Source organism: Rhinolophus sinicus, linkage group LG10, assembly GCF_036562045.2.
Source record: "Rhinolophus sinicus isolate RSC01 linkage group LG10, ASM3656204v1, whole genome shotgun sequence".
NCBI lineage: Eukaryota > Metazoa > Chordata > Mammalia > Chiroptera > Rhinolophidae > Rhinolophus > Rhinolophus sinicus.
In genome coordinates, this window is record NC_133759.1 from 94,075,590 (window position 1) to 94,097,127 (window position 21,538).

General features: G+C 39.7%; 1 protein-coding gene across 2 annotated transcripts in view; it reads right to left on the reverse strand.

Moving 5' to 3' along the window:
• Positions 1–3,082: 3,082 nt before the first annotated feature.
• HAVCR1 (hepatitis A virus cellular receptor 1) overlaps positions 3,083–21,538 on the reverse strand; it is a 32,812-nt gene continuing 14,356 nt past the window's right edge. For both annotated transcript variants that reach the window (XM_074313838.1, XM_074313837.1), the window contains 7 exons: positions 20,967–21,305; positions 17,813–17,902; positions 14,918–15,016; positions 12,063–12,118; positions 9,652–9,763; positions 8,759–8,795; positions 3,083–6,063 (listed from right to left, as the gene is read on the reverse strand). In XM_074313838.1, coding sequence (XP_074169939.1) covers positions 5,982–6,063; positions 8,759–8,795; positions 9,652–9,763; positions 12,063–12,118; positions 14,918–15,016; positions 17,813–17,902; positions 20,967–21,305 — 815 coding nt within the window. In that variant the 3' untranslated portion in view covers positions 3,083–5,981. The remainder of the gene's footprint in view (positions 6,064–8,758; positions 8,796–9,651; positions 9,764–12,062; positions 12,119–14,917; positions 15,017–17,812; positions 17,903–20,966; positions 21,306–21,538) is intronic.

Consider the following 21,538-nt stretch of genomic DNA (forward strand, 5'->3'; position numbering starts at 1 on the left):
ATACAAAAACACCTTAACAATTTCTCGTGCTGCAAGTGCCCAATACGGATTTGTTAAATATAAATGGAAGGCCAATTAGGAGTGGAACAATCGATGTGACTTTTCTCTCTTAAAAAATGTGAATGTATAGAGGGGAATTTACTCAACTTGTGCTCACATATGATAGAATTGTTTATGAAGAAAATCCCAAAAAGCGGGCCAAAAAAAAAAAAAAAAAATCTTGGTAAGCAAAAGGAACTTATGCATTGCTGAGGGCAATACAAAATGGTACAGCCAGTTTGGAAGAGACTTTACTGGTTTCTTACAAAACTAAACATACTCTTACCATACAATTCACCAATCATACTTCTTAACCTGCCATGAATGTTGACAGCAGCTTTATTCGTAATTACCAAAACATGAACGCAACCAAGATGTCCTTCAAGAGGTCAATGAACAAGCCTATTGTGGTACGTCTAACATGAAATAGCATTAAAAAATATAAAAGAAAGGAGCTATGAAGCCACAAAAAGGAACAGAGAAACTTTGAATTCATATTGCTAAGTGAAGAAAGCCAATCTGAAAAGGCTACACAAGTATGGGCCCAACTATATGACATCCTGGAAGAGGTAAAACTATGGAGACAATAAAGAGTTAGTGGTTGTCACAGGTTTGGGGACAGAGAGGGAGCATAGGGGATTGTTAAGGCAGTAAAGCTATTCTTATGATGCTATAATGATGGATACATGTTATCACACATTTGTCAACCCCCATAGAATGCACAATACAAAGTGTGAACCCTAATATTAACCATGGGCTTCAGTTGATAATGAGGTGTCAATGATGGTCCATCAGTTATACCAAACATACCTCACTTGCCTAGGATGCAGAGTGTGTTGGGGAGAGGAAGGACGTTATATGGGAATTCTCTGTACTTTAGCTCAGTTTTGCTGTGAGCCTAAAACTGCTCTGAAAAATAAAGTCTATTGAGAAACGTGTGAATCGGTCATCACACAAGTGTTTCTTAGGCTCAAGCAGGTGCAGTGTTTGCCGGACAGAGCAAACTGCATCTCAGCAATCCATAGGGCAAAACAGGGAAGGTTACCATAGAGCATTTCAGTGCAGGCCAACGGGGACTTTCTTCTTTGCTTATTTTTGCTGCTGTGGAAGAAAAGTTTTAGTTCTTCAGAAGCCCACGGACAGTCAGCTAGACAGCTGTGGTCTGGCTTCCTGAGAAGCTTTCAAAAGCGTGGCTGCATCCAACTTCTTGTTCCCAGGGCTGCCACCAAAGCCAGACATAGGACAGATCTCCTGTCACCATCATTTAGTCCTTTCCCCCACTTGGTTGTTCACCTGTCCCAGCCCACTGTTGGTAGTATTCTGTTTAAGCTTATATCTTGTATGCTTTTGCAGAGCTCCAGTCACCAGAACAAGGAAACATGCTGTCCTCTTCCCTCCTCAAGTCTCTCTGACTCGGTGGTTCTCAACCTCAGCTATACCCTGAAATCATCTGGGGAGATTGAAAAAAAATAAGGCATTCTGGGACCCACTGTCTGAGATTCTGACTCAGTTGGTCTGGGCATGCGTAGTTGGCCAAGCTTCCCCAGTGGCTCGAATGTACAGCCAAGGTTGCAAACCACCCATCTTAGGGAGTGCCCGAGGTACACACAGACTCCTACACTCCAGCCAGTCATCTGAAGAGATTTCTCTCATAAAAGAGTTTTTAAAGACACTCATCACTCCTCCACCCATCCCCAGCACACACAGGAAGGTTCTAGGAAGCATTCTTCCCATTTCTTCACTGATTTTCATAGACATGGACTAAGCACCTACTATGAGTAAGCTGGGTGCTGAGAAACTGCAGGCACTTCCCTCCCAGAGCTCAGTAAACAAAGCATCATCAGCCTAAACATCTCTAACACAAAGGACTAAGTGATAAGGTCCTTATTAATGGTTGTAGTTGGGACAGACTCCATTTGACCAGCCTCTGTCTTGGATCAGGGATGCGTCAGCCAGAAGGAGGGGGGGGGGTCTCTTTGTAATTCACCCAAAGGAGCCACGCGTGCTAGCTAGGGCACTGGCCTCTGGTAGAATGACATGAGCACCATGCCTGGCATATCCAGTGAGAGACCAAAAAGGGCTACACACAGTGTGCATAAGAGGGGGGAAATTCTGTCTGGGGGGATGAGGTCCAACAGGACTGGAGAGGTGACATTCGAGCTGAGCACTGAAGAATGACCTGCCCTGTGAAGAGACAAGAGATAAGCATTCCCAAGATGTGGCTGACCTACAGAGTGGAGAGAGGGTCCCTGGGGCAGTTGTCTCTGCTGGAGGACATCACGCCACCACTGCAAGCTACAAGTTTGGGAAGAGTGCATTAAGCTGCTGCCTGGTCCAATAGATCAGAGCCAGACACTGGCACCCTGACCCTCTTCTTCCAGGACCCCTGTCCCTTGGCCTGGGTGCCCTCACACAGTCCTGGGGAAAGCACCTCACTGCCAGGACGTACCCCTCTCTTACTACCCTCTTCTGTCACACAATCAAACTGGCTTTTTGTATGTAATCTTAGAACAGTGTCCCTGAAGCACATTAATACGTGAGAATATAACTTGGTGACGCATAGCAGGTTTAACCCTTACTATGCTAAAGCGTTTTGCTTTCAAGAGCGGGACTCTCCTCAAACAGATGTGTTCATGGAGCCCTTTCCATCCAGCACCTTGTGAGATACAGTGCCCACGTCTCTAGCCTCGTTTCTCTTCAACCCTCTACTCACTCTGCTGCAGCCACACTAGCGTTTTCACTCCTTGGAACCTTACTCGTTCCCTCTCAACACACAAGTGTCTTGCTGCCCCAGGGCCCTTGCATTTGGGGGATTACTTCAAGTGGCTGCCACTTTGGTTTTGACTAAAGTGTCACTTGTTTCCCAGAGACAGCCCCTGACCAACCTTGCACCACTCCCTCTCCCCACATCCGTCACACCCCCAGGCTTCCTCCAGCACAGTGGTTTTCAACCAGGGGTGCACCTGTGTCTCAGAAAACATTTGGTGATATCTGGAGAGATTTGCAGTTGTCACAACTGAGGGCACAACTGCCACCTGGTTGGTAGAGGCCAGAAATGCTGCTCAACATCCTACAATGCACAGGACAGCCCCACAGCAAAGAGTTATCTGACCCCAAATCCACTGTTCAGAAGCCTGGCTCTATCACTACATCCTCTATCTCCGAAGCAATAACCAGAACCAGAATTGACGGTTTGGGGGTTCCTCCCACTAAACTGGAGCTCCTGGGGAACTGGAGTTCAGCCTGGTTCTGTGCTCCACCCCAGACTCAAGACTATGCCAGGCACACTTGACTCTCAAATCTTGTCCCCCCGCCCTTGTCCTGGGAGTCCACACCAACGTGAAGATGCTGGCCCGCCTAACTGACGGGGCGAGAAAAGAAGTCCATTTTCAGAATGAAAACAAAAATCCCATCTATTGGTGAGTGTGCATATGATGAAACTAGGAGACCCTCACACTTCCGTGTAATCACAAAATGATCTTCACAGCCATCAGTGAAAGATTGGTTCTGCTGCTTTTTAAAGATGGGCAACATTTCCGAAGTTTAAATACATGGTGTTAATTGCACCCATGTGCTAATGTCCCAAGACAGACTGTAGAAAATGAAATCTCAACTGTCTTAAAGGATCAAAAACAAAAGTCAAAACAGTATACAAGATTAATAGTTACAGAAAAGAATTAAACATTAATTAAACACCTGCCCTACGTCTAACCCACTGCCCACTCAGTTATTGACAATTATATTCAAAACTACTAAATAATAGACAAATGGCCCAATAACAGCTTTTTCAAAACAAACACTTCAAAAATAAAAAGAGGAAATATATAAGGAGACTTATGAATGCAACTCCATTGAAATTATTGCTGAGCACTACTGCTAGATCTGCTACTACTACAAACTCACCAAAAAAAAAAACACCCTTTTTCATTTTGTAGTGTTTTCTACTTTTCATACTTTCACAAGTAACATGTCACTGGATTTGGAATACTACTGTACATGTACACTGATGTAGATGTGGAAATAATTATCTATAAAAGATATAAAAATTAAGGCATAAAGAACAATTTGCCCTAATGTCATCCAATGTTATTGTTAAGAATTAGGACAGGAACTTAAGCCCTATTTCTACTTCTGTGCCCCCTGCTTCCCCACAACACACACACTGTTTCACAGAATGCTACTGGGCAAGCCCATAGTCACTGTGCTAATGGGTTTCAAACAAGTTTTGGAAATGCTGGACCAAACATGTTAACCAGGTACCAGAGCCTTTAATGTGCCTTTGTAAGTCTCCGGGAAAGGTGTGGGGAATAGAGTAGGCCTCATAAATTCAAAGCCCCACAGGTAACAAAGTGGGCATGCAGGCAAAGTACGCTGAGGGCTGAGGGGATGTGATGTCATCTAATGGGGTCCCGACTCCATAGGATTATAGCTCAGTGTTGCCAGGTCTTTCCAGAGAAGCCACAAATCTGAGCTTTATCTGAAACCTCCGTGCTCATGCATGTTGTCTTGACTTCAAAAACACTGTAGTTTGGACAATCTTTTTTAGACTAGAGCAGCCTGGCCCCATTTGGGAAACCCGGTATGTGATGCTTAACGATCTTATTTGCCCTTATAACCTTTATTCAGAGGTCCTATTAATGTCCCTAGAATTCTCTAGAACCTTGTCATAACTGTTGTCTTCAAAAACAAGCATTCTCCTCTCCTCGACCACTATGGTATTAGCAGCTCTGAACCCCAAGCATGAGTTACTTCAGAATTTACTCACATTGAAATTGATATCCAGCCTCGTTAACTGCCACGTAGAAATGTTTCTGGTGCCTAAAAATATCCTTACCTTTAGCCTTTGTTTAACTCTTGGCAAAACCGAAAATTTAATTCAATTGTGAAAAAGGAATAGCATTGGAATTGATTTGATATGAAATAAACCCTTCATCTTTCCAAACCAATTTTTAAAGTCAAGGTTGTTTGGGGACAATTTAGAATTTCAGTTGAAAGAAGTAATACCCTCAAACAACACTATTATATTTTCAAAGTAACTTTTCTGAGACAGGAATCCTTATTCCCTATTCTCTCTCTTTCTTTTTTTCCTTTCATTTATCTCTGCTCTGCATCATTCTAAAAATTAGCTCAGATTCCCTGACAGTTGTCTACCTAAGTGCCTAGAACCATGGTACAGATGTAACAAAAATAACATACATGTATTAAACCACATGGCAGTTGATTTTCTTCCCCTGCTATCTCCTTGGTCCATGCACTAGCCTAACTTCTTCTAACTTCTAAAATACTCATCCTGATTCCAGAGAAAGCACTTGAAAACTTATATTTCAGAGCCACGAAAAAAAGACCTAATGGTGAAATCACACTGAATTTATTTCTTCCAGAGAGAAATAAAAACCTGTGCACCTCCATAATTTGAAACCCTAGGGGCATCTAAGAAATGTAACATTTGGAGTTGCAAGATAAAAACTAAGAAATAATCATGGACTGTTTCCAAATGAAGTCATTTAAGTAACAAATCTGATTTGTTGATTTTATGTCCCAATGAACACTTCTTGGCAGTTTTGGTGACTAGAAGTTCTTTTGCTACCTCCCCAGTAAGAATTCTTGAAGGACACAGGATTCATTTGGCCTAAAGAGAATATACAATACTAAAGTGTTCACTTCATGTTTGGGAGAAAGCTCTGCTATCAGAGAAAGATTGAGCAAATTTTAGTATTAAAAATTCAGAGTACCTTACCCATAGTATTGCCTTTACACAGATGAGCTAGAGACACTCTACCCAACATCACTTACATGCTGGAATACGATGGGAAATTGACCAAAAAAAAAAATCATTCTGGAACTTAAAAGAACCGTGACATGGTGACATATGGTCGTTGTCTTCTGTGATCAAGGGCATGTAGCTTTAGCGGGACGGGGACTGAATGCACGTTGTTCTCAAACTAGATATTCTCATGTGCTTGGTAGTGCACTACAGCAGGATTTTGCAAAGTTCCAGTCCAAGGGTCATTCGATGACAACTTCCTATAAAAAGAATAACATGAGTAAGATACCGTGTTTCCCCGAAAATAGGACCTAGCCGGACCATCAGCTCTAATGCGTCTTTTGGAGCAAAAATTAATATAAGATCTGGTCTTATTTTAATATAATATAAGACCGGGTCTAATATAATATAATATAATATAATATAATATAATATAATATAATATAATATAATATAATATAATATAATATAATATGATATAATACCAGCCCATATATTAATCATTGCTCCAAAGGAAACATTAGAGCTGATGGTCCGGCTAGGTCTTATTTTCAGGGAAACAGAGTAAATGCCAATATCTTCTAAATAATGAGCAGCACATTTGTTTATTTGCAACTCCCAGAGCCCCATTCACACAGCCTATGAAATGATTAGAAGCTTCAAGAGTTGTGAATAGTAAGTGGCAGGAAAGTGTGTTTAATAAGCAGGTAGAAAGCCTAAGTAGGATTTAAAGAAAAACAAAAACAAGAATCTAAGACGTATTCTGACTAGTATCCTTCAAGAGATTCATGTAATAGAATACAAAAAATAATAATCTAAAAGAGAAACCAGATATCAAAGTGAAATACTAACTCAAGACGCATGTTGTCAAAGGTGGCTAAGAAGTGGTTTAGCTGGTGTTTTTCTAAATGTGGGTTGTGAGATTTTAGAGAGGGTTATTAAATCTATAAAGTAGCCTACATCCTGAATTTAAGATAAACAGAAAATACAAACTATCAGCGCATACTGGATGTAGTAAAATAGTGTTGTTTCACGTAAGTGTATAATGGATCATGGTGTCAAAAATCTTACCGTGTCCTTATGGTCAGAATTCGAACGCTAATGGTTAGATGCTTTTTTAAATTATTGTTATTTTTTAAACTTTTATTTATTGTAAGTGTGTTTTTCCAGGACCAGCTCAAGTAGTTGTTTCATTCTAGTTGTGGAGGACGCAGCTCACGGTGGCCCATGTAGGAACTGAACCGGCAACCTTGTTGTTAAGAGCACTGCTCTAATCAACTGAGCTAACTGGCCACCCCGTTAGATGCTTTTCATAACATACACTCACACATCAAGTATACAAAAAGGTTATGTGTAGAGTTTTGACATAGCTCGTGTTTTCTTGTATATAGCGATGTGTTTATTACAGAAGCCTGCCCAGAAATGATATGGAATGTACTGAGTCTTCATTCAACTCTGATCTTTAAATGGATCAGTCATACATGTGTGAATATAGTTTAGGTGTCAATAGCTTGAAATGAGTCAGTGTGATATAGCTGCCAAAACGAAACACACACAAAAATGTCATGAGAAAATGCTCCTCTCGTTGGGTTCTTTGTTTTGCTTTTTCATATCTTAAACATTTTCTACAATAAATATTTTATTTAATTATGATTAAGTGACAAAAATAGACCTTTAAAAACATTTAACAGTGAAAGGACAGCAATCAACTAAAAGGATGTTATATTCCATGTTTTTCTGCCTCTAAGGAGTATTTTTTTCCCCTCCATCCTCAGACTCAGATAATCAAAAAACTCCTGTAAGTTTGGGGTTTGGACTCTAAAAGACCCAAGATGGAGTCCTTTACCTGCTATGAGGAGTGACCTTGGATGTCACTTAACTTTTCTAAACCTCTTTCCAATCTATACACTGAGAATAATAGTGCCTATCTCACAGTTTATTGATGTGAAGGGCATGATTGCAATAATTGAAGGCACCATTTATGGAGCACTAATCATGTCCTGGGTATTGTTCAAGGCACATTCTGTGGGTGGGCTCGTGTAATTAACTAAGAAATAGGGAAGACCGACATCCAATGAGAGGGAACTAGGAAGGATGGATGGCAGCCTCACAGGGAAGTGTTCTGAATCAGAGAAAGACCTTGCTGGAAGCCCACACTGGACTTAATGAAGCAGGTTACTTGGAGCTGGAAATAAACAGTGGTTTCGCACCATTAAAGATGTTCGGGCAGATGACCACAGGGCGTGGATGCAAGTAAAGGAGACTGAAGTTTTCATTGGGCAGCAGGGTGGATTACAAAAATGGTCAATTCACGTGCCTGTGAGGCCAGATAACCCATGTGAAGGAGCAGAGCAGGCTGGGGGTGAACTGGGGATGGGGGACCTGTGGGGACGCACTGCGCCACCACAGTCTTTGGCATTTCTTCAGCCTGGAGTTGTCTTGTCTTCCTCCAGTCTTTGCAGAGCGGCCTTCTGCTCCTTCAGGGCTCACTCACACAGCCCCTTACCCTGCTCCTCATTCCCCACACTATTCTTCTGGAAGCACTGAAAGGACCCTGTTGATTTGCTTATATGTCTTCTGTCTGTTTTGTTCATCTCCTTGGAATACAACAGGCATTCAATAAACAAAGTCCCGGATCAAGAATAAACCAAACAAGTCATCTGGATGTTTCATCAAACAAAATTTGTGATTTAGTTCCCTTACTCTAAGAGGTTAGGCTTGAGGTGCATTTTCTGTAGTAGCTTCTGGCACAAGTCCAGGGGAATAAAGAAAGCTAATAATGTCACCAGAAGGTGTGGACAGCAAAGGAGGGACTCATTAAACTAGATTTTTCAGGATCCAGGGTGTAAAACGGAGAGTTCAGGAGCAAGAGAAGAGGGACAGAGAAAGCATTTTCTTGGTTTTTATTAGAGGAGGAACATCAAAAGGCATTGACACAAACCCTTTAAAACTTACTGTATTTGTAACACCTTTCTTCTCGTGCATAAATATTCTAAATTGAGGAGAAATTGAAAAGAAAATTAAACATGTCAGCCAGAGTTCATGAGATCTTTTTCTAAACAAGTATGTTATTTCTGCTATTACTTTAACATGAACAAAATTAATACAGAACCAGAGCCTGAAAAAAAATAAATTTAGAAGAATGTTTAAAATGAAACAAAACAAAACCAAAAACAGACTAGGCTCTTCCCTGGTAACTTCAGGTAATTCATTTTGAATACGTACAACCCAAACAAGCTGCTTAGTGCAAACTATCTCATGTTCATTAATGGTTCAGTGTATTCACACACATCGCTCAGCTTACTTTAATGCAATTATTAATTATTAGATTTCATTTTTTTAATGGATGATTGTGGTTCTTTCATGGAGGCCAGTTACACACACACACACACACACACACAAATGGTGGACGGCTGCTTTTTGAAACCCTTTATTCTACCTTTACCCCTGAAATCTATTTCCCTTCTAATGTGCCGTTTTCCTCTTCAGTTAAGTGAGTGTTGTAAAACACTCAACAATAAGATCCTTCATGGGAACAAAAACTGGGCTTTGAGGGGAGAGGAGAAAGATGAGCAAACAAGCCTTACATAGTATAATGGTTTCTTGTCTTCCAAATTCCAGCTCTACCCAACAAACTCTTATTTCTTTATGTTTAATATCTCCTATGGAGAATTTAAATTTCATTTTTTTTCATGGGTTAATACTTATAAGAAAAACAGAACAAGAGGTTATGAAACAGAGAAGTTACATGAAATCAAAATTGCAGTGTGTGGACCAGCTTGAACCCAGGCAGTCTGGCTCTAGAACCCTCACTCTGTTCTTTTATGCACATTCCTGACAGGACTTACTTTTGGTAACGATGGCAGCCAAAATAGTGAGCAATAGCACAGCGAGAATGGAGATTCCAATGCAGAGTGCCTCACTGGTGGTCATCCATTCCTTTTCTTCCGGGCACACGTGCTAAGGAAACATCAGGAGATCGAAAAGGCATCTTGTTAGAATTATGGGTGAAAACATTTCCTAAAATAATATACTCAGACAAATTTATCTTTATTTGCCCTTGGCTACTTCTAGATCATGAGGGGTAAGACTGAAGGATCTGAGGTTGTAACTATGGTGAAATTCTAAAACAATTTCAATTCAAAATGTCTTTGGGTATGTGAATTTTTTTAATATCTTGCTCAGAGTAGTATTTATGTAGGTTCATGCATTGGTCAAAGCTGAATTTGTATGCTTCAAAGGCTGTTCTTTATTATATGAAAATTACCCATATTTTAAACATCAAGAATCTATTTCCATAAACATATCCTCTTATAATATTTAAAACAGCAATTTTTGTTTAAATATAAGTTGACATGGTGATGTTATCTAATGTTATCTGAATGTGCTCCATGATAGAATTTGGTCCTTGGTACAGTCCTTACTTTTTAAACTATAATTCAAGACTCGATCTATGTCTATGTAAATGGACTTGAAATGAGCTGCTCACAGACTGGCCCTGATCAACAATTAATCTAAAATGCTGTACACTTGTGTAGAAAGGCAAATGCAGAAATTTTTTTAAATCTCCTGGTATAGTTTGTAAGGGATCACCCCTTCTAGAATAAGCCCAAAATATTCCAGACATCATGCTTAGCTCAAATCCTAAAAAGATTCCACAGGGTAGATATTTTAACAGAAAGAAAGCAGAAGATCAGAGAGAGGATCAAGACTCCCGATGCATAAAAATTTAAACTCTGGAGTCAGAATCCATTTTTTATCATACTGTATACATTTTTAGAATTTTACCCTTCAAGTGGTTTTTTCTTAACAGAAATAATTACTATATTCAATATATATTATAAAATAGATACCATTTTAAGACATAGTTTTTTCACTTAACAATCAATGCAACACTCTTCTCATGACAGCAAATGCACTGCAGTAATAACATGTTTTTTAATTAAATTTATTGGGCTGACAATGGTTAGTAAAGTTACATTGGTTTCAAGTGTACAATTCTGTAATACAAGTGACGATATTTTTAATGGCAATATTAGGACCTGCTTATCAGACTAAATAATTAAGCCCTTACTATTGAACACTGAGGTTGTTTATAACATTTCCATGATTACCAATAGCACAAATATACATCTTTTCTCATACATCTTCATGTATTCATTCAATTCTCTCCTTAAGACAGAATCCAGGAGGTTGACCTATTGGGTCAAATAGATGTTGTGTGTTTTCATCTTGACATCCTCAGAATCAAGGCACAAAACGCTCACAATTTTGCTACTACCTATTATGAACTTGCTTCAAAATTGCTTCCACTTGTTACTAAACATACCTGACCTACAGATAACTGAGGTCAAGAACAAGCTCACCATTCAGAATGTGTGATTTTTTTCAATTCAGCATACTTCTGGCCATAGCAATATAATAATCGTTTGCATAGTGGCAGTTCTGACATTTAGAAGGGATGCAGAAATTCAGCCCACATCCATCAGATCAATCAGCGTCCACATCATACAAGTTGTTAACATATCTCATATCACTCCAATGTAGTGTTCTCATTGTAACTAAGGTTAAAAATAAAAAGTAATCTGACCCTAAACACCCCATTTTGTCTGAGCTTGAATTTCTCTTACTATGGTCGTGTTGTCATGTCTCACCACATGCAAACAGAATTAATACCTTAAAAAATCAACCTATGGAGAGGTTAGGGTATAGTAAAAAAGTTTCTATACAGGATGGCAATTGGGTTGGAAAAGAATAGTAGCGGGCCTATGTTTAAGCAAGGAACTTTCACTTGCATAATATTTTTGTTTGGAATGGTCCTCCATGCCACCACAGTAACTCAAAGCACGGCATTCGCGTAATGGTAACTGAAGTCTTCTGGGGTGTTATGCTAACTCACTCTTCTTAAATTCGTTCATTCTTCTTATTCCAATTTTTGGCCAGGGGAAAGTCTGTAATGTGTGAATTTGTGTGTGTGTGTTGTGTGTGTGTGTCTGTGTGTGTGTGTGTGTGTGTGTGTGTGTGTAAAATATTATTTATCAGCATCTCTAAAAAACTGGTCTACATGTAGATATGTATGAACTTTACAAATGAGTTAAAGCATCCCTATTTAAGGAACAGATTCTTATCTTCTTTGTCTTTTAACCGCAAAGAACCAATCTGTGGGCTAGTCTCACAGAAGTTATCACTAAATACTAACTTGCTTCCAGGGAGACATATAAGCGAGTCTGGCTAGTAAAATAGGAAGGAACATGCTTACAGTTTGATTGTATTCCCAAACGCCATCTGAAGGCTCTGCCACAGTGCCATTCCCATCTGCTCAACAAAAAGGAAGAGCAATCAGAATTACAAAAAACATTGAATGCTCCCTGCAGACAGTAATGATATTCACACTGCTCTCTGGTGGTGAAGGAAAAGTTGAATAATCATCTGGCCAAATAAGGCAGGCGTTGCAAGAGCTACACCTAGGTAGTAATGTTAATAATTTATCTTATAAGTTGTGTTTCTTAACCATTTTGTCATGGACCCCGTGAAAATGGATGCCCTTTTTACATCTTTATGGGAAAAAATGTATTACATGCAAAGTTTTACCTCCAATTTCAGGGGCATAGAGGCTATTCTTGAAATCAGGTTAAAAATGCCACTTAAAGGTAGGTAACCAATATTTTCATGCCAACTAAGAACCTGTCAATGAGGGCATAGAGACCATATGCACATCTAAAGATCAAACTCCTCTACTCAGAATGGACATTACATTGGTTTTACATTCAAACTGTAAGTAGAGTGTTCTAAGATATCTAAACCAGGTGGCATTTCACTCCTACGTAATGTGCCAATGTGCCTCGATAGGGATCCAGAAGCACTGTAGAAAATGTGTTACACATATACCAGCCACGAGACCAATATATCTTACACTACCTAAAATCTAATATCAAAGGATCATTCATTAGTTTTGAGTATTCACGTTTTCATAGTGCTTTGAAATACGTATTTTGTATCATGTCGCTGGCCTTGCTAGGCAAGTATAGGTCAAATGTAGAATTCTCTTTTTACAGAGCATCTACCATATACTAAGCATATTACATCCTTTTGACAACTTTCTTAATCCCATTTTATAAATGAGGAAACAAAGTGGAATGGTTAAACTAGTTTCCAACTTCCGTCAATGACAAGAGCCTCTGCTGATAACCAGAACACACATTGCACTCCTATGAAATGAAAGTGCTAGAGGTCTTTGAAATTCCCTAACTACTGACTAAGCCATAAAAAAACAACTCAATTGTGATGAAATTAAAATAACCCTATCCCCCAATATCTTTATTTGTGTGTTTACATTTTCCTCATTCAGAGACTACCTTCAGCATAAGGCCATACATATCTAGGCTTATGTAATATCTATAGTTTCGACTATCTTTGTGACTTGTATTATGACATTAAATAAGTCCCTCAGGTACAGAATGGCATGAGGCACTAAAGACAGCATGGACTTGACTCAGATGAAATTTGAGTTTGGTGTTCACAATGTCCCTTAGGAATGTGACCATGATCAAGGTTTTTTGCATACACATACTTATTTATTTCTACCTAGGGTAACCTTGAACTACAATTACAAACTATCAACATCACCCATCTCATAACGTTATGAAATTAGGTGATGCATGTAAAGCACTTAATATCATACAGGATAAATATCAGCTATTACTCAATATTACGATGTTATAATGCAAGAAGCAGTGGGGGCAAGAAAACTAGCCATGCACTTTCCAAAAATCATACTCTTCAGTCAGCATAAAGATCCAGTGAGGAATGCAACAATTTGTCCATGGGCACCCAGCTAGTAACTGGCAGTGAAATCAGGAGCTGTCTCCAAAACAGAACTATAGGGCCTCCCCAGTCTGGCAATGGCAATAAATAAGGGCTGCCTTGAAAACATTAAATGAGATAACATATGACAGATTCCTGGCACATACACTGTCAAGTGTGGGGCAGGCCATATGACAACCCAAATCCCTTCTAGCCCTAACATTCTTCGCTTCTGAGAGGCCTCAGCCCGTGAAGGCTGACTTGGGCACAGAGAGGATTTGGTTCCGGAGCCTCAGCTACACTGCCAAGATGGCAGCTGTCGAAGGCCATGGAAACACAGCTGCTCCCAAGTCTGTTTCACCCTGGAAAGCTCTACCTTGTCCAGGTATTAGTGACAGGACATTCTAGAGAATGATTCCCTACTCCTACTTTCTACCTCCTCACACCCCCTAAAAGTGTGGGTGCAGCTGCTCTTACTGCTGTTACCTCATGTTCTTATCCATTTTCTCTTTGTTTATGTGTCTTGAAACAGATTGCACTACAGATTCTATTTTCATAACCACGTCACCATGATCTAATCCCACCAGAATGGGTCACTCTGTGAACCTCACTGGAGGTCCATTTTAAATTAACTGTGTTGTGGGAATGATTCTCAAAGGTAGGCCATGGGGTGGCCCCCTACAGACTGGCAGCTCCCGAGTACGCTGAGTCACACACAGGAGGAGTTTTGCAAGGTTTCACCTTGTTGGATGCAGCACAAGACAAGCACACATAGCCACTCTGCATTACACAGGGGTTCAGCACGTGACACGCTCCACACTTACCACCAGGGGTAACAAGAGGTAGCTGGGAAAGATGGCAGGAATCAGTATAACCTTTCTCCACCACATGAAAGACCAGTCAATCTCACACTTTGAAAGACTAGAGATTACATGGGACTTGCCCAGAGTGGGGAAGACTTTTTGGAGGGGAATGGCCGATTCTCAGTGGGGCGTGCCTCTTTGATGTCAGCGTGGGTGTCATCACCCGTCACAAAGTGTCCATTTGCAAGCCTGACAAGGTAGCAGAAAAGCCTCCTGCTAATATTTAAGGCTCTGGGGCTGAGAAGGAAACATAAACACAGTTGAGCAGTTTGACTGGATTTAATTGTTTTATGGCTCTGGTCCAACGGAGCAAACCAAGTAATAAGTTTGAAGTCAAAACTGGTTCATGTCAGGTCAGATCTGTCTTACTCCATATGTGCTCTTCACAATATGTCAATGATTGTGAAAACTGAATGCCTTAGGTGTTCAGGAAAGAAAATGAAGTTACCTGTTAGGCAAGAGTTCACTGGTAAGCTGCTTGTATTTGTTTCCTGTGTTGTGATAGGCTGAGTTTCTACTGTCATCATTGGAGAAGACGAAGTAGTATCTGGAATGAAAAGAATGAAAGAGCAATGTCCCAACTCTGCACAAAAATTCCCATACCTCCAAAAAAGCAGACATCAAAACTAGAATCAGGAATTACTTTCACTCTTTATTAGAAATGTGTTCAAAGCTGACCTTGAGGCATTGCACTACCACCTATTTATTACCAGGAATAAATCTCATCTAGATAACGATCTGGATAGTTATTTATAGATAGAATTATTTCACACTTTTCATACTCCTAGGATTCCCCTAAATGTATAAAGCCCACAACAGGGCATCTTCTGTAGGGCACCCAACTAAGCTATTATCCATACAAGTGACATGTTCATTTTCATGGAACAGGCCCTGGGAGTTTGCATTAATCTGCCCTCCCCTCTTCACGTCAACCCCAATCTGGATTTTCTGGCCTTAGTCGAATTCCCGATTATCCATCCAGATATCTTTCCAGAGACATGACATATGGACCAGCAAAGGATACATACTCACTATATTTAATTCCTTGAAGTCTCCTCAAGGTGTCTATATTGCTCAATATTAGCCTCGGTAATGATTCACAGCCCCCAAATTGAGGTTCCCAGTAGATCTTGACCCGAACTCCTTCTGTAGTTGCATTTCAGTCACTCCTTTAGTAAGACTAATTTCCTGTGTTATCTGACTCATCTTCCGTTACTCACCCATAGTTTCACTAAGAATTCTCCAACCCAGGGCTACGTGCCCCTTTGCTTTCTTGAAAGCACTGCTTCATTTTCTATCAGATATCTCACCTTCCATGCAGAGTACATCACTAGCCTCTTTATAAGATTTTTATAGTCCTCCCCCTTAGAGCACCACAGAATTTTGGAGCAAATTAGTGGTGCTGGCTGGACAAGAATTCTCGAAGCTGGGCTTTCATTATTGCCTCTCATTGTTCTTTCTGTTCCCTCTTTCCCACCATAGTCTTCACATTTCAACATCATCCTTTCTCATGTTCTGAACTGTCTCCCTGTTTTGCTCTAATACTACACCCTGTTAATACGATGTAGTGTTCTTTAGGAACTAAGAAGCGGACAACATAAGAAAGTCAAATGATCAGTCTTTCCAATTTAAATCTGTGTGAAGGACCTCTTGAGCTTAATCACTTTCTCAAGTGTGAGATTTTGTGGGTTTCTTTCTTTTCTCCCCTGCTCCTACAACCTTATATCCACCCATTCCATAATATTTTAGGCAACTAGCATGCGTGAGAGGCACTGAGCTCAGGGAGGGAGTGGATGTAAACATGAATGTCTCTGCATTGAGTTAGCTCCAGTGTTCACCTCAGTCTTGCAACATAAACCCTTTGGTAGGCACAAACTAAGTCAATCTAAGTATAGAGAAGCTAAATCAATATTGAGAAAGTTGACAGATTTTCTAGTATGTCCAGCTGCCCGGAACAAAGCTGTTTTTCTTACAAACTTTTATGGCTCTAAAATCCTAGGTTTCACCTCAAGCCCTCTCTTCAAACTAAGCTCAGAGCCCAAATGCTGCGAATCCCTCCCGGCTAAATATCAACCAGGTCTGATAGAAGTCAAAGAAAATCAGTATGTTCCTTCAGATTTTTCTGGCTAAGAGGTTGTGACATCTCTGCTGTTTCTCAGAATCCAGGGCCACCTCAAGGGGTCAACAAGTATTAGAGTTTTGTAGAATCTTCACTAAAAGTTGCTTTGTAATCCTGGAAATAGAAGTTTTAAACTTAAACTGGTCCTCAGAATGTCAAACTATTAAAAACTAATACAAACTATTCCGCCATCTATGCATCAAATATTTCTCCATTTGGATTAAACCTAAACTCTTAAATATCAGAAATTTGAAGTGTGAACCATGTATCCTGAATTGAAAACAGAGCCTGTACATTCTAAATCCCCGAAATCCTTAAATCGGATCTTTACTTTGTTGTCAGTATAAATAGCATTTTTTTCAGTCCCTCTGCTACATAATAAAGTAAATGATGCTTGAAGGAAAACTGTGTAAAGTCACTGACTGCTATGGAAAGGCAGGCTAATTATATAAAGTCTTTTTCAGTGAGGATGTCAGATCAGGACAAATTCATCCAAACATAGCCTCAGTGCTCCTGACAGAAGGCACGATCCAATAGTTGTCACTACAGCCCAAAGTCAACTTAATGGCGACTGAATCCTGACTCAAACACCTTCTATCCATATGCCTTTCAACAGTGCACTCAGACCCTATGCCTGGGTCCCCACAACCATGTAATACGATTGAATCACACGTCCAATGCTTAGGGTTGTCATCAAAATTCAGTGATCTAATACTTATAAACCATTCAGCATGATCCTTGCCACATAGGAGACACAGTATGTGATAACTTCAAGGAAATACTGTCTTTGCGTGGAGGCTCTGACTTCACAGGGCACTAAAGGATCTCCATTCAGCTCTCCTTGTAAGGAAAGAATGTCATGAATCTGACCCTGATTCTCTGGCATTCATTTTAATTTCCTCATCATCTTGTGCTCAACTGATATGAATGAACCTCATCCTCATTAGATGTCCGAGATCAGTGGTCTGAAGATGTTTTTGGCTAACAGTGAATCCCGTTGAGAATCTGATTTTTAAAAAGTATGGCTCCCCTCACTCTGAAAATACTAATAGGTACAAAAGTTATATGTAATATGGAAGGAGGTTGTCAGGTCCTGTGGAGACCAAGTTTGGAACCCAGGGAAGAACGCTTGCCCTAGATTGTACTTCCGCCTTAACCCAATGCCCTGGGCGGTCTACTTCCTCTCATTGGAAGGCCTCTGAGCTGAGAAACACATGACTTTACCTGTCTTGAGATTCTGCGTGGATGCTGGCGTTGTAGGAGCAGAGGTAGAGACCTGATGTGATGTTGAAACACTGGTGACCTTAGGTGGAGCTGGAAATCAACAGGTAAGCAAGGATGAATCAAGCAGCAGGAAACAGGAGCTGTGTGCTGGGCCTGTACCTCAACTCAACAATGACACACTGTGTGTCCCCAGGACACAAATCTTCCCTAAACACAGAGTTCTTGTCCTTGGTCAACTAGACTCTGACAGGGAGGGCTGGAAAGAAACCTCACAAAACAGAAACAGCTGCATTGAAAAGTGTATATTCCGGGAGTTTCAGAGGTGAAAAGGATACCCAGGATTTACATTGAAGAACTTTGAAAAGACCAGCCACGTCTGCCAGATTTATGTCTTTTCATAAACACCGGTGAGGTACAGAAAATGCCTAGAGCCTGGCCCTGCCTTCGTCCTCTCAGGGGTGAATAGCTAAGACTTAAACAGCAGGTTCCAGGCCCAAAATGTTCACCAAATAAATAGCACTCAGTTTAGTCAGTCCTCAGGGTACCTTCCCATGGGACCTCCAACCTAAATGAGGATGAACTCACACCCACTAACATGCTAGATAACAAAGACGATTTATATATTTTTCTAGAAGGTGGACTAGAACACAGGCTCTTTCCAGAGTCGGAGGTTGTAGGATTCCAAACCACTTACGGAAGGTGTCAGAGCTACCCAGAGAGAGAGCTCAAACTAGAATAAAGCCCAAACACAGTGCTTGGCACAAAGGCAGATCAATAAAGGACTGATTCAAGAAAGAGTATTTTCTGCTCACAAGGCATATATATATATATTTATTATTTTTTTTAATAAGAACTTTTCTTAAAACTACTACTGAGTATAAACGAACACTACTAAGTATAAAAGAAATCCTTGGATAATAGATAATTGCTTGAATGGTCTTCTTTCTGAGAGAGAATGTGTTTAATTTGGAATTGAGCCAATTTTTGCCTTGTACAGGAAAAAAGCTTTTTTTTAACAAATATTTGTGAGTCTATTACATGCAAGACAGGCTAGTCTAAAGCAGAGGTCAGCAAACTTTCTGTAAAGAGCCAGACACTAAATGTGTCAGGCTTTGGGCGTCCCATTTTCTCTGTAGCAGTTGCTCAACCCTGTCAGTGTAAAAGCAGCCAGAATCAAGAAAGTATAATGAACGAGTATGGCTATTCCAATAAAACGTCATTTATAAAACAGTTGGTGGGCCTGTTTTGAATGTGATCTGACCCTGGGTTATAATTTGCTGACCCTGACCTAAGGCTTAGTCAGAGGCTTTCAGAAAGAGTACAATCCAATCCCCTCCTTCCAGTTTAAAATCTAACCTAGAGGGGAAAAAAAGCATGCAAAAAATCTGATCAAATGAGCATAAGGAACAACAAAGATAAGAAACCATAATCAGATTGTCTAATGAATTTGTCTTCTTCAGTGGACAATATCTTCCCCAGGAAGAAGCTAGAAAGGTGTAATGGTAACTACTGGTGAGGAAAAGCCCTAAGAGAAGGTTGAAGAATGAACTCAGCCTGAGAGAAATGCAAGAAAACTGAAGCAAAGAATTGGTAATTGGAGGCTGAGCGTCAATTTGCCTTAGTTACGAACCTACTTCCCACTGGATAGAGAAGTGGCCTTGGAAATACCGGCCTATTTAAAAGAGTTGCTAGGTACTATAAAAGTCTCCTACGAATATCTTTCCATGTTATTTTAAAAATTCAGTCAGATCAAACTGATTTCACAACTCCAAAATGGTTGTAATCATAACTTCTTCTCCACATGCTGCCCCCTCACATCTGTCTACAGAGCTCTATCTCCCCAGCTTCTTTGGGCTTCCCTGAATTGCCTCCATATATAGTTTCCCCAGAGTCAGCTGTTTTCTCCATCTGAATTGACCTTATCTTACTAGCCTTCCTAAGGGAAATAAGCCTAGTCTAAAAATTGACAGCTTGCAAAATAAAGTTTCTTTTAATTAGAGAGGGAGAAAGAGACAGAGAGATACAACATATTAGGGCCAGAGATATTGCGTTCTATTGTCAATATAAGACGTTAGTGGAAGGAGATTCATTAAGAAGGAGCACCAGAAAACAGGAATTTCTCAAGAATGTACTTCTTTCAAATAATGATAAGGCTATTAGGATGTCCACATTAAGACAGAAGAGACATAAATTTCCCAGATTAACACGGTATATTCTTTACTATATTTGGGTCTTCAGTTTCTCTTGGTGATGTTTTGTAGTTTTCTCTTTCTTTTCTCTCTCTGTTTTTTTTATTTATTAGGGTGATAACGGTTAGTAAAAATATATAGGTTTCAAGTGTACAATATATAAATGCATCAAACCAACACATTGTGTACCTTGAACTCGCTCAATGTTACATGTGAATTATATCTCAATAATGCTGGGGGAAAATGGAAAACAAAATTTCCCAGGTTTTTCAATTTCATGAAATTCTTAAGAGCAACTGGTAAAGTTCTTGAAATGCAAAAGTTTTCATATTGCAGTAACGTTGTTTTAATTTTTAAACAAGCAATGTTGTGACATGAGGTGAGATATGCTTCAAAAAAATCCAAGCAAGAACCGAGGTTGGGGTTTAACTATATATGCTTACACAATGCACACGCAACAAGATTATGCTGACAATTGTTAAAGCTGATATATCTACCTGATGGTATCTTACAAAATATTAGCTCTTTTATATGTTTGAAATTCTCCATAATAGTTTTAAAATAATACAAAGGATCATTTTATAATTTTTAGGACATATCTCAGAGAAAAGGGGTAGTTGTTTAAGTTGAACAAAATAAATTCAGCTTGATAAAAAATGTTCATTATATTCCACAACAGAGCAGTAAATGATTTTTCATGAACTAACCAGCATTTTTGAAGCACCAGTCTAAGAGATCGTTTGTTGACTGGGAAGATCCTCCCACCTACAGTCCTGAATTAAGGTGGATTTTAACACTTCATTCTATACAAATAAATAGGTTATTGTATTTCCCAATGGTAATAGAAAACAACACTGTATAAACCTCCTCTTTCACTGTTAAAGGAAGACAAAATCACTACTAAACAGTAAACATCTCCGCTCACCCACCTGAAGTGGTCAAAGGAAGACAGAAGACAAACTCACCTGGCTTCACCTCCAATAATATGTTGCTTTTCAAATCTTGAAACGACTCTGAGCTCTCCACATAGCAACAATACACGCCACTGTCAGCCTGGGTCGCATTCTTTATGGTTAAAGACAAATTCCCTTTAGAAATGGGTCCATTGAGCTGATAACGCTTGTTCTTCTGAAAGACGACACGGTGTCCATCAGTCTTGATGAGTTGATTTGAGCAGGAATAGAGAGGACATGGCCCTCGGCCCCAGCACATGGCTGTGATACCGCCAGCTATGGAGTAAATTAACTGTATCGTGACAGGCTGACCCACCACTCCATGCACTTGTATGTGAGACACCACAGCACCTGCAAATAAAGAGAAAACAGAGCATGGGGCTTCAAATTTTAATTTTACATTTATTTTCACTTTTGCCTTTTCATATAGCTTATTTTTTCTGTAATCATGATTTTATATCTTGAATTAAAATTTTTATTATAAACATTTTATCTATGTTAATATCCTCTTTATCAACTCTTTTGTCTTTTTTATGTTTATATATAAATCATAATTTAAACTTCTTTTCTGTATTTAGGATTAT